Genomic DNA, 14315 nt, shown 5'->3' on the forward strand with positions numbered 1-14315 from the left:
TAGGTCTCATCTGTGTGGATTATCAGCTCCTGCTTTCTTGATAGCTCTCTGATGTTTTAATATATCCTAACTTTTCTAGTTTTCTCAGCAGAGGGGTTGGGGCAAAACAAGCTAATCACCCATTACTGGAAGCTGAAGTCTCTACGTGCTTTATTTGAAAAATTACTTTTAGAAAATTCAAGTTCTGAAGTAAAATAGACTTGATTCTGTCACTTACTAGCTATATGACTTGAAATGAGCTATTTAATGAGTCTTCGCTAGCTACCTTATCTGAAAAATGGAACTAACAATAGCACTTACCTTGAGTTGCTTTAAATATTTTTTCAGTGCAGGTATAGTATTCAGCACAGAGCCAGAAATATAACAAATGTTCAGACGTTAGTAACAGCAATTTTTAAAACATTATAATGGTTTCTATTAATTATATAAATTAACACATAATGATAGCCTTTCTCCATGTACCCTCTGTGAGGAATGATAACTGGTAAAGATGCTATATAGATCTCAATTTTTCCAGCTTTCCTATGGCTTGGGAACAGCTGGGCAAAATGGACCACACCATCTTACTGCACCACATGAAACAGTTTATGTAGCCATCAATATTTTCACTTTGGAAAACAGATCAGTTGGAGTAAAAGAGCTAGAATGCAGCAGCAGGATCAAAGTAAGCTTTGGCAAGAAGGCTCTTGAAACTAGCACCCTATACTGGGGCCTCCAGGGCTTATCCCCCAAGTGTGATGTGAGACACTGACCCCTGAGATGTGCTCTGGAAGGATTCAGATCTCCTGCTGTCCTCCCTATTTGGGCTGAGGCCCCATGATGTTGGGAAAGGCCTTCCACTTACAAGACTCTTGACAGTCAAGAAGCTCCAGATTGTTCTTGGCTCTTTTTGTAAGAAAAACTTTTATTTCAAAGATGCCATGGTATTTTAATTTAAAAAGGCTTGCATTGTTCCCCAACAGTCTTATTCAAGAAGTATCATTATTCTTCTTTGTTTTCACATCTTATTTAAATGTTCTTAAATGCTACTCTGTATTATACACTTAAACATCTGTTGACAGTAAACTTCATGGTAAACATTCTTATCACAATTTTTCAAATTCAAAAAAATTAAGTTTTTTAATGTTTAAATATTAAAACAACCAAAATATCATTTATGTGTAAGATATAAGTGAAGTGAAAGTCAGTCATGTCCAACTCTGCGACCCCATGGACTGTAGCCCACCGGGTTCCTGTCCATGGAATTCTCTAGGCAAGAATACTGGAGTAGGTAGCCATTCCCTTTTCCAGGAGATCTTCCCAACCCAGGAATCAAACCCAGGTCTTTTGTATTGCAGGGGACTCTTTACCATCTTGAGTCACCAGGGAAGCCCAAGAATACTGGAGTGGGTAGCCTATCCCTTATGCAGGGGATCTTCCTGACCCAGGAATTGAACCAGGGTCTCCTGCATTGCAGGCAGATTCTTTACCAGCTGAGTTACCAGGGAAGCCCTTATAAGATATAAAATACAATATATATGCTTTATACCCACCATGCAGCAGTGAGAGTGTGTGATGTCGCGTGGGGGGGTGAGTCAGCAAGCCACATCAGGACTCTCAGGAAAGATCAGTAGTTGGGAATACCACATTCCATCCATCAACATGATTCCAGACACAACAGGCCTCAGGGTCTAATATACACCAGACGTACAGAGAGCTGACATACAGAGCAGCACGCCTTAGTCTTTGCTCAGTGAAGCAAAAAACGTCACGGGGTCTCTACTAATGAGGCTCCAAATTTGGCCTTGCTTCCCCTACTTAAAAGCCAAATTTCAACAGGGATGATGCAGCCAGAGGAACTAGTTAGAATGATGATAGATGGTGACATCAAACTATGGTGAAAATATTTCCAATTCTTCAGCCCTCAGGATCACTCTTTCCTTTTACCCAGCTAATAAAAACCAACCCTTTCACCCATACTGCTTGACCTGGTGCCTCAAATGGTAAAGACTCTGACGAGACCCAGAATCTCCTCAGATGGTAAAGAATGAGGGAGACCCAGTTTTGATCCCTGGGTCAGGAAGATCCCCTGGAAAAGGGAATGGCTACCCACTCCAGTATTCTTACCTGGGAAATCCCATGGACAGAGGAGCCTGGTGGGCTAGAGTCCACAGGGTTGCGAAGAGTCAGACAAGACTGAGTGACTAACACTAGACTAGACATAGAAAGTCTAGTCCTGGGAAGTATTTCAAACCCATCCTGACTGTTGCTAGTCACCATTTAGCCTAGAGACCAGTATCTGGGCTTCTGTGTGGCTTTTTCCATCTGGAAACCATCTCCATGCTACAACTGCCTTCTAAGCACCATCTGGCCCCAGCATGGACACAGTTCCTCCCTTAATCATCCAAAACATAGCTGACACTGGGCTGTAGTTTCTGACAAAGACTTACTGGAAGTAAGACTAATATGAGGGAATTAACAATGTGGGGGAAATTATAGAGTAGTATAATACATTTCGCTTTTATTAGAATGCTTAGCCACAGCCTTTCACAGGGGGTCAATGACCAGAATCCTTCTCCTTAGGGCCCAACCTGCAGTTAGGATGCAGAGACCTGCTCATTTCCTTCCGATAGTGTCCCACACAATAATGCTCCCCTCTATGAATTCTGTGGCTTCAGTTCTCCCCTGCCCAACTCCCAACTGCAGAGACAAGACTGAGACTGCTCAATCTCATAATTACATCTGCTTTCTTTCTTACTCTATCCACCGACTCTACTTTTTAGGATCTGACCTGTAGAACACTTCTTTTGGCTCTGACAGTTTATTTATTTAGTTCCCAGGTTAAAATCCAGATGCTCCCTCTGGATGCAATGATTTATCAGCCCTGAAACAAGCCATCCCTAATCATGAACCCAAATGGTGTACAAATGTACCATAGTTCACCCTGGTGAACAGCTATTGTATACTACTGTAACAGTACTATATATACTTCCATAATACATTTCACATGAGATAAAGTTCCTCCATAGTAAGCTCTACTATCTGCATTTATTCCATTTTAATTAGCTACCCTATAACAGACTTACTCCTTTCTTAAGGAAAATCAAATTGACTTTCACAGGGATTTTTAGATAGCATATTCAAAAGCAGAGACATTACTTTGCCAACTATGGTCCATCTAGTCAAGGTTATGGTTTTTCCAGTGGTCATGTATGCAAGTGAGAGTTGGGACTGTGAAGAAGGCTGAGCGCCGAAGAATTGATGCTTTTGAACTGTGGTGTTGGAGAAGACTCTTGAGGGTCCCTTGGACTGCAAGGAGATCCAACCAGTCCATTCTGAAGGAGATCAGCCCTGGGATTTCTTTGGAAGGAATGATGCTAAAGCTGAAACTCCAGTACTTTGGCCACCTCATGCGAAGAGTTGACTCATTGGAAAAGACTCTGATGCTGGGAGGGATTGGGGACAGGAGGACAAGGGGACGACAGAGGATGAGATGGTTGGATGGCATCATGGACTCGATGGACGTGGGTCTGAGTGAACTCCGGGAGCTGGTGATGGACAGGGAGGCCTGGCGTGCTGCGATTCATGGGGTCGCAAAGAGTCAGACACGACTGAGCGACTGAACTGAACTCAAAGAGGTTTTACACTCTCTGAGAACTAGAAGATATCCATCTGGAATAAAAAGAGGTGAAAATGACCTTGAAGACTTCAGCAACCCCAGAACTACTGAAATTTACATAGATTTTTGTATGGAGAGAGTATAATATGGAAGAGTTTAAATAAATATACCACAAGACAGTTTTACCATAATTGACCTTTTATTTTAAAAAAATTACAGGGAGTGATTTCCAGAATCTTATTTTATAAAAGTACTGCCTATATCAAACATTTTATGTCACTATTAATTCCATTGAAGAGCTGCCTTTTTTTAAAGGTATTAATTCCAATTGATGGGATACATCCCCTTAAAATAGAAAGTTTCCATTTATTCAAATGTCAAAATGAAGATTATTGAGAAGTTTATTGCTTTATGGCTGGGCAAGATGCTACTAGCACATTTTAGGTAATTAATATTCTTTATTAAAAACTATGAGGTCATTCTGTTTAAAACTTTTAGGACAATTCACAGAAAATAGATATATTTATTCAAATTATACATTGAAGGGCTGGGCTATAAGCTATAGACATTTATATGTGAAGCAGCTCTTTAAAGAAAGACACACAAGTCTGTCTTGATATAATATACATAATTGAAATTAATAAAACCTGGAAGACCAATATTGTTATGCTATGTTCTGTTAGGATCTTAAAAAAAAATCACATATTTAGTAGTCTATTTGTGCTTAAAATATTCATATGCATGAGAAGTTTAAAGAAAAAACACCTCTATACATGATGATGAAAAGAAAGTAATAAATTTTTTGAAATTGCACTGTTATTTAAAACACTTTCCTAAATTCAGACCCTCCTTTGCAGCCGGCACAGTTTTTCAAGTCTAATTGGCAACCTGGGGAGGCCCCTCTGGTATTAGTGAAGTAAAGAATGTGGTGATAAAAGACCAGGCTGACGCCATTAATCCAGGCCTTTGACTCGCACTGGCATCTTCCCCTGCATCTTCTCCACTCTCGTCTTCAAGCCCATCGTCCATAAGGCGCTCCTTTCAAACAAAACAAGAAACATATTCCTAAGTGGTCTTAGCAGCTACCATGAACTCATTACAGAAAAGGAGAGAGTTAAATTCCTCCTAAAGAAGGAATACGAGTACATGATAAGGAAGTAGAACTATCTGGTCATCAGAGAGCTTCCTTAAGTCCAAAACTGATAAACTCCTCCTTGTTCAAGCTCAAAGGAATAACGCCAGTTTAATGCAATAATTTCTCACCGTGAGCATAACTTTCTTTCTAGGCTATTTTTAGGAAGAATGATGTTAGTTCTTTCCACTTAATTATAATATATGACTGACTCAGTATTATAGGTTCTCTGGAATTAAACCACACATTAGCATGTTAACTTTTCTTCCATACTATGAAATACCCGAGATTCTTTTACTGTATTGGTCTCATACAGTGCTGAAGAAACACCTACATTTAAGTACATGAAAACCTCATAAGCATACCATTTCTTCAAGTTCTAGATTGTTCGCATTCTGTGCATCATTGTTAACTTCAGCATTATTGTTGGGAGCCTGTTGCTGAACTCCTTCTTGCCTAAAAGGAAACCATCCAGCTTGGTGTCTGCTCAGTAAAATAAAGAGAAAAGAAAATAAGTCACAACTGTTTTTACTTGTAACACTATGAAATATTTGTGTCCTATAAGAGCAAAATGATTAGAACATTTTCATTCATGGGCTGAACTATGATAAATGAAAAAAACTAATTTCCTTCTTCAGATCAAGAACTACCCCTCTCAAACCAATGACAGGAAAACACGAATCAATTTAAACTCTATCCTGAGCTAGTAAGATATATCAGGAGTCATAAAATCATTTTTTGATATTTCTCAAAATGAAATTCAACTAGATATTTGTTTGCTTCCTAAGAAAACAGAGGAGCAAGGGACAGTTAGTCTACTTATGAAAAAAAATCTGACCTATATCTAACAGACTTACTATTGATAACTATAATTAATTAAAAAGAAACTCCTCTCCAAGACTGCATCATATACTCAAGTTCTAAATGATTACTAGAGCATACCTAACTGAACTAACAATTTTTAGAAAAAGTAGTAAAGGGAAAAAATCTGCTTCTAGACAATTGTCATAAACAGTCTTACACAACGTAACTTGCTTTGCTCTTGGTGCTAGGTATCTGAAGCCCAACATTCATATTCCTTCACTCAACATTCACAACAGACCACCACGTGTCAGATTCCATGCTTAACAGTTTTAGAAAGTACTTATAATGAACGAACATCACTCACAAATAAACCAGCAGCATGGCTCCCATCACCATGATAAACCGACTGAAAGAAGAATAGAAGTATACGATGCTAAGGAGAATTGCAGCCCGTGAGAACGTGTACATCCAATCTAGCCAGTCTCGATTGAAGTCCTCTTCGTTCAGCACTGGACCTCCCTGGGCATTCATCTGGACATTGTCATTCACGGGTCGATTTTCTTGGGCCACTAGGTTTGGAGCTGGTGGGGGTTCTTCTCCAGGCACATGTGCCAAATTTAGAGGCTGTGTAGCAGCAGGCTGGGCTGGGTTAGCATTTGACGTGGCCTGAGCTGAAACTGCAGCTTGACTGAAATAGTCACCAAAATAAATATTAAAAAGAAAAAGAAAAACATTTATCATACTACATTATATTTTTCAGAACTTCCTGGGAAGCCATATGTATGTCTCATAAACCTTACATGGAATATCACAACTCCTATACCACATTTCCTAGGTAAGCATAATTCCCAGTGTGAAAGTAGAGCCAACATGGATGGCAGGAGTAGTTCAGGAAAGGTTCTCCCAGCCTGGAAGTCTAGGACAGCAGGCGGAGAGGTGGAAGAGATTAACAACGGCCATGTTATCACTATTTGTTTCGTTCACTAAATTGTAAGGCTGTGACCAAATCTTTCTCCAAAACTTTTCCCTAATTGCCTCTTTTGCTCTTCTACATAGGATAAATACTGCTTGCCACCCCCCTCACACACACATACCACCTCTCCCTCAGATCCATGTTTGAAAAGATTTGTCTAAATAAGTTAATTAATCATTAATTAATCATTAATCATTACCCTGTGTGTACACTCTCATAGTAAATGATTTGTATTGGTATTTTCAAATATTAACTAGGTCCCAGATAACAATCCCTCAATCTCAATCCTGACTTTTCAGAACTCCACCTGGAGAACACTGGTATAGATCCTTGTCAAGTTACGAAGATGTGTGGTCCTGAAGTTTGCTTATAATTTGACTGCTTAAGAGTCAGAATAAATTTTCCTGTAAAAGACTACCAGTAAAGTGATAATATATCTGAAATTTGCTTTAAATTATTCAGCAAAGAGGGGAAAGTTGTAGAATCAGAGAGTCATGAATTGATAAATGTTTAAAAGCTGGGCGGTGAGAACATAGGGGTTCACTTTATTTATTCTGTCTTTACATATGTTGAATTTTCTCTACAAGAAAGTTTTAAAATCAAGATAGCAAAATGAAATAGAAGTTTTCTATGGTACAAAAGCTTATTTAAGCCAGTATGCTGATACACTGTATCTATAGTGAAAGTCACTCAGTCATGTCCAACTTAGCTGTTCCCTTCTCCAGGGGATCTTCCCAACCCAGGGATCGAACCCAGGTCTCCCGCATTGCAGGCAGATGCTTTACCAGCTGAGCCACAAGGGAAGCCCCATATTCATTTCCAGAATACTTCCTACCTCATGGACATTCTGATTCATAAGTGAGTTATTTCATTAAAGGTGAAAACTTGAGTCTCTGAAGTTAAATGATGTGCATAAGATTATATGGTTCAGTAGCTAACTACAATAAGCCCCACTTATCTTATTACACAGTTCCCATGACGTTGTAAACAAGACAAGAGGTGTAAAGATATAGCGTAATACTAAGTCTTCCCCAGGTGGTGCTGGTGTTACAGCCCAATAAGAGATGGGTTCAATCCATGGGTCAGGAAGATCCTCTGGAGGAGGGTATGGCAACCCACTCCAGTATTCTTGCCTGAAGAATCCCATGGACAGAGGAACCTGACGGGCTACAGCCCATAGGGTCACAAAGAATCGGACATGACCAAAGTGACTAATTATGATAACGATTACCATGACAACAGGTAAGGTATAAATAGCCTGCCTGGAGCCAAGATTACACAGGAGAGCATTAGGATATGAAGTTAATAAAGCAGGTTAGCTTTATGAGGTAAGGTATAGAGGAAGAATTGGAAAAGGCAATGGCACCCCACTCCAGTACTCTTGCCTGGAAAATCCCATGGATGGAGCAGCCTAGTGGGCTACAATCCATGGGGTCACTAGGAGTCGGACATGACTGAGCGACTTCACTCTCACTTTTCACTTTCATGCACTGGAGAAGGAAATGGCAACCCACTCCAGTGTTCTTGCCTGGAGAATCCCAGGGATGGGGGAGCCTGGTGGGCTGCCATCTATGGAGTCGTACAGAGTCAGACATGACTGATGACTGAAGCGACTTAGCAGCAGCAGCAGCAGCAGCATAGAGGAAGAATAAGGATACAGACTTCACGCTGTAGGCAAGAGGGCCGTCTGATATTTTAGGGAACGGAGAATGATGGACTCAATTATGTGTTAAGTTAACCTGGCAAGCAGTACAATGAAATACAGTCAGGAGCCTAAAAGGAGGAAAAGTGATTGCATTAAAGTGGGTCTAATATTAGAAATATCTAGGGAAAACATCAGAAGTAAAATATAGGGAAGGACAGAAGCTAGTAACAACATACTAATTCATCTTGGTAAGTTGTTGAGTTCAGGGATAACAGAAGCTAGAATCAAACCTGATTAATGTTAAGGGCTTGGAGGATGACTGAGAAGAGAGTATCACTGACAAGTCAAGAAGGAGAATGCACATAACAAGATGATGCAGTCAAAGTTCAGACCTAACTGCATTTAAAGGCAGGCAAATTTCTCTATGGAAATCTCCAACAATTAAGGGGAGACACAAGATGAGGCACAGGAGATGAAGAACTGGGAGCCATCACACAGAGCTAACAACTAAGGCCACAGAAAAAGGAAATCCAAGAGGACTAGCCTGGAGCTAAATCCTATCTTCCCTACCAGACTGTGTATCACAAGGCACATGGTAAGTATATAAATACTTAACTGAACAAGGAATGTTACCATTTAGAAAAAGGGAAAAAAACAGGCTATCAAAGGATACAAAATGAGTAATCAGAAAGAGAAAAAGAATGAACAGGATAACAGAATCACAGGAACAAGCAGAGGAGAACACTAAAGAGAAGCTGCTGCTGCTGCTAAGTCGCTTCAGTCATGTCCAACTCTGTGAGGCCCCAGAGACAGTAGCCCACCAGGCACCCCCGTCCCTGGGACTCTCCAGGCAAGAACACTAGAAATGTTAATGAATACATAGGAAGCCCAGCACAAAGAACACCAAGAAACTGTTCCATGCTAAGAATGTTTCATGCTGATCAGGAGCAAAACTTACTAAAATACAGAAAAGTCCAGAAGGCATATTAGCCACAAGTGAACCCGACATCAATACATCAATATGAGCGTCCCTGACGTATGATTCTCTCTATTCCCTTTTTTAGTTGACATCCTATCTTCATATAGAATTGCTGCCTTCCAGTGAAACTTTCCTAAGTTTTCTCCTCTTAAATAGATAAAATGTTCTCTTAAAGAAAGCACCTGAATACTGCCAAATATAATTAAGGGAGAGAGGAAGAAGCAGAGAATAGGTTTAGTTGATGTGAACAGGATGCATACCCTTTTTCCTTTAACCAAATAATTTAAAATAATTTTTAAAAACCAATAATATACATCAGTAAATGAAATCCCAAATCAATTTACTTAGGATGAAAAAGAAAATAAAGCAAAGAACACAATGTGTAAAAAAATCAACTCAACCTGACTTACTATTGCATATAATACTGATGAGCATACATCTGTTGCCACCACAGCATCTGCAGTGGGTTGAAAGCGGGATACACTGGGAATCCAGCCGGAACAGCCTGCCCAGGAAGCTGGTTGTCTACATTTCTGCAATAAAATTTTAAAAAAAAAATGTCTTTTAATGTTCCAGAAGAAGTTGAAAGCATTTCTCTACATTTTTATTTCTGAACTATGTCATCCATTGACAAAACATACTAAAACTCACCGAAAAAAAATACTTATGTTCAACATTCCTCAAGTAAGACACTGTGTATGTGTGTTAGTCACTCAGTTGTGTCCAACTCTTTGCAACCCCATGGACTGTAGTTCTCCAGGCTCCTCTGTCCTTGGAATTCTCCAGGCAAGAATACTGGAGTGGGTTGCCATTCCCTTCTCCAGATCTTCCTGACCCAGGAATCAAACCCAGGTCTCCTGCATTGCAGGCAGACTCTTTATCATCTGAGCCACAAGGAAAGCCCCAAGTAAGACATTACGGCTTATCTAAGATGATCCCGACCCCACATATACAGAACAACGAACATCACAGCCTAGAATCAGACTACTACATGAGTAAGAAACAAACTTCTATAATGTTAAGATTCTAAAATTTTTAGTTACGTTATTAATTGTTAGTCAACTGTCAAAATGTTTTATAAAAGTGATTTAATAAATATCCCATTTTCCGTATAAACTTAAGTAAAAATAAATAAAATTTAAAAGTTGAACTTTGGGCTTCCATGCTGACATAGCAGTAAAGAATCTGCCTGCCAGCACAGGAGACATGGGTTCTGCCCTTGATCCAGGAGAATCCCACGTGCCACGGAGCAGCTAAGCCAGTGTGCCACAACTACTGAGCCTGTGCTCCAGAGCCCGCGAGCTGCAAATACTGAAACCCACACACCCTAGAGCCTGTGCTCTGCAACGAGAGAAGCCACCGCAACAAGAAGCCAGCACATTATACCTAGAGTAGCTCCCACTTGCTGTAACTAAAGAAAAGCCCACATGGCAACAAAGACCCAGCACAGCCAAAAGTAAATAAAACTATTTTTAAAAGCTGAACTTCAAATTTAATCATTAGGCCCAAGATCTAACTACCAGTTTACAGGCAATCTATGAAAACAGAGGACAATATTAATGATACCACATGGATGCAACGAGCTGAATCTAGACTACTATGGGAAATTAGAACATACAACAACAGAAAAAGCATAAAGTGAAAAAAGATAGGGATAGGGATTAGATTAAAAGAGCCTTAAGAAACAAAATTACTCAATCAAATGCAGTAAGTCAATCTCTGAATACTGATCCAATCAAAACCATCTTAAAAAGACATTTGGGACAATCAGGGAAAATGGAACACAAATCGAGTAACAAATGATATTAAAGAATTTTTAATTCTGTTGCATGTTCTAATGGTATTGTGATTCTTATAGTCCATATCTGTTACAGATACACAGTATTTACAGATGAAGGGATATGACGTCTAGGATTACTTTAAAAATACTCCAGCCCAAGAGAAAAAAAAGAGGAACAAGGGAAAGGTTGGAGAGCTGTTGTCTATTAACTGTTGCTGAAGCAGGATGTTAGGTAAGATCCTTCTAATAGAGATTCATTAGTATGCTTTTAAAGTTAAGAATGATAAAGGAAAGGAGATGAACTGGAAACAATCAGAAACAAATTCTTTCAAAGAAAACCTGCATGGAATTCCCACTTTATCTCCACAATATGCCTTTTCAAGACTCTCCACACTACTTTGTTCTCCCTTGCTGAACTTCCCTTAAAATCAGCCCCAGTGTTACCAGCCATGAAGCTCTCCCACCTTCTGTAAGCACACAGGCACTCCCTCCTCCAGGCTCCTGCAAAACTTCGTCAAACCATAGAAGCACATCAGTGAATGGCAATTTATTTGCCGATCTGACCTACTTCCATTGAGGGCAACTACATAATTCATTTTCCTGTCTTCAGTGCCCAGCTACCGTAAATTTTAAGTAAACTTTTCCTGAAGAAAGCCACATGATCCTTATATGACAAATTTGCTTATTCAGTCAGATTGCTTCAAATCTGACCAATAGATCTGACTAGAGAAAAGTTTTAAATGGGAGAGTAGAGGGGAGAGAACCACCATTATAAATGAAATCAAAATATAAATGATAACACAGAAAAATATACTGAAACAAATGATAAAATATTCACTTCAACAAGACAGTTAACAGACTTTCCAGTCAGATGTGGATCTGAATTCTAGTCCTGATACTGACTATTGAAGTAAGGCAGGCTATGTACCTTTTAGCCTCCTTCTCCTCATTCATAAATTGGGAGAGAACAGTACCTCGAGCACAGAGTTGGTATAAAGTTCAATGAAATAAAGCATGTATAAGTGCTTAATACAATGCCAAGCTTGTGCTAAGTAATAATTAATACTCAATAGTATCAATTAGTAATATTCTTTTACATAAAGAAATGTCACCAATGAACTTTTTAAAATACCAACATGCCAACAAATAAGCACTTCACAAAACAGAATAAAAAGAATGTCTCTTTATCATGTCTAAATTAAAACAAGGACATTTCCAACTTACTGCACTGGGAAGTATGAATTTGTAATGGTATGATGAATCAGGCTCTTAACAATGGTTACTGAAAGATGAACTATAAGTTTTCTTTTTATGGCTGAATAGTATTTCACTGTGTATAAATGTAGCACAAGTTCTTTATCCACTTTCTACCTAGGGACACTTGGGTTGTTTCCTTATTATGGTTATTATAAATAATGCTGCAGTGAACATGTGGCTACATTTGTCTCTTCAAATTAAATATTTTCATTTTCTTCAGATACTTAGAACTGGACCTGATGGGTCACATGGTAGTTCTGTTATTAATTTTTTTAGGAAACTCCATAATGTTTTCCATAGTGGATGCACCAATTTACATTACCAACAACAGTACCCATGGGTTCCCTTTTCTCCACAATCCTCACCAACACTTATTATTTGTTGTCTTTTTAATAACAGCCATTCTGACAGGTGTGAGGTAGTGACTCACTGTGCTTTTGACCTGCACTGGTCTGATGATTAGTGATGTTGAGCATCTTTTCATATAACTGCTGGCCATCTGTGTGCCTTCTTGAAAGAAAGTCTGTTCAGGTCCTCTGCCCATTTTTAAACTGGATTATTTGGTTTTCTGCTATTGTATAAGTTCTTTATATATTTTGTATATAACCCGTTATCAGGCATATGATTTGTAAATACTTTATCCTATTCAGTGGGTTGCCTTTTCATTTTGTTGATGATTTCCTTTACTGTGCAAAAGCTTTTTAGTCTAATGTAATTCCATTTATTTAGTTTTGCTTTCGTTGTCAAATCTAAAAAATCATCACCAAGTCCAGCATCAATGAGTTTTATTTTGTTCTAGGATTTTAATGGTTTCAAGCCTTACATTCAAATCAAATTCATTTTGAGTTAACTTTTTCTTTTTTTGGCCATGCTGTGTGGCTTACAGGATCTTAGCTTCCTAATCAGGGATTGAACCTGCACCCTCAGCAGTGAAAGTACCTAGTCCTAACCACTGGACTGCCAGGGAATTCCTATTTTGAGTTAATTTTATGTAGGATATAAAATAGTAGTCTAGCTTAATTTTGTTGCAGTTTTTCCACACCATATATTGAAGAGACTGTCCTTTCCTCATTGTATAGTCTTGCTTCTTGTCATAAATTAATTGATTATATATGTATGGATTTATTTCTGGGTTCTCTATTCTGTTCCCCTAGTCTGTTTTTATGCCAATACCATATTGTTTTAATTACTATCACTCCATAGTATAGTTTGAAATCAGGCAGTGTAATACCTTTAGCTTTGTTCTTCTTTCTCAAGATTGCTATGGCTATTTAGGATCTTGTGGTTCTCTACAAATTTTAGGATTGTTCACTTTTGTGAAAAATATTTGGAGTTTTGATAGAGACTGACTGAATCTATAGATTGCTTTGAGTAGTATGGACATTTTAACAACATTAATTCTTCTAACTCATGAGCATGGAATATCTTTTCATTTATTTGTGTCTTCAGTTTCTTTCATCATTATCTCATAGTTTTCAGTGCATAGGCCTTTCAGGTCCTTAGCTAAATTGATTGCTAATACAAACTTTAAATGTTGTAGACCTATATTTGATCTGGAAATATGTCCAGACTACATTCTGCTTTTTTAAAAGGTTTATAAAATAAATGCGGGGGCGGGGGGGGGGGCGCTCCGCAGAAAGAGAGAGGCAGTGGAACTTCCCTCAGCAGAGCTGAGGGGTCCCGAGGAGAAGTGAGCCTGCTGTCCGCCAACCCAGCCCCTCGGCAAGGGAGACACAATCAGACGTGACAGGGGTTCTGTCTAAGCTGTTCCGCTTTATTGTCCTAAGCTCCTGGTTTATATAGGCAAGCAGGGGGGTTTTGCGAGGGACTTTCCATAGTTCTACCAATCAAGTTAAAGGTCAGATTACCACATGCTTACATCATGACAGGGGTCTATGGTGATCACGCATTGTCCATGTGCACAGAAATCAAGAGAGCCAATCAAAAATTTTGACAAACTGCTTCAGCTGCCCTCATCTCTTCCGCCAGGCACCATCTTAGCTCTAAACCGGAAAGCTAGCCCTTCTTTTTAAGGTTTCCCATTTAGGGCCCCACAAATGAAATAGTATGATGTTTCTATTTTAAAAGTATTTAGAAGGAAAGTACAAAAATGTTAGTAATAGTTATCTCTGGGTGGTGGGCTGTAA

The 14315-nt window shown here is 39.0% G+C and overlaps 1 protein-coding gene across 4 annotated transcripts in view; it reads right to left on the reverse strand.

Moving 5' to 3' along the window:
* Positions 3779-14315, reverse strand: part of HERPUD2 (HERPUD family member 2) — a 37074-nt gene continuing 26537 nt past the window's right edge. For 3 of the 4 annotated variants that reach the window (XM_018047139.1, XM_005679192.3, XM_018047141.1), the window contains 4 exons: positions 9542-9664; positions 5899-6222; positions 5096-5213; positions 3779-4636 (listed from right to left, as the gene is read on the reverse strand). In XM_018047139.1, the coding sequence (XP_017902628.1) occupies positions 4475-4636; positions 5096-5213; positions 5899-6222; positions 9542-9664 (727 nt within the window). In that variant the 3' untranslated portion in view covers positions 3779-4474. The remainder of the gene's footprint in view (positions 4637-5095; positions 5214-5898; positions 6223-9541; positions 9665-14315) is intronic. The other variant, XM_018047140.1, reaches the window with a different exon arrangement.

The sequence above is a fragment of the Capra hircus genome, chromosome 4, assembly GCF_001704415.2.
Source record: "Capra hircus breed San Clemente chromosome 4, ASM170441v1, whole genome shotgun sequence".
In the NCBI taxonomy this organism is placed as follows: domain Eukaryota; kingdom Metazoa; phylum Chordata; class Mammalia; order Artiodactyla; family Bovidae; genus Capra; species Capra hircus.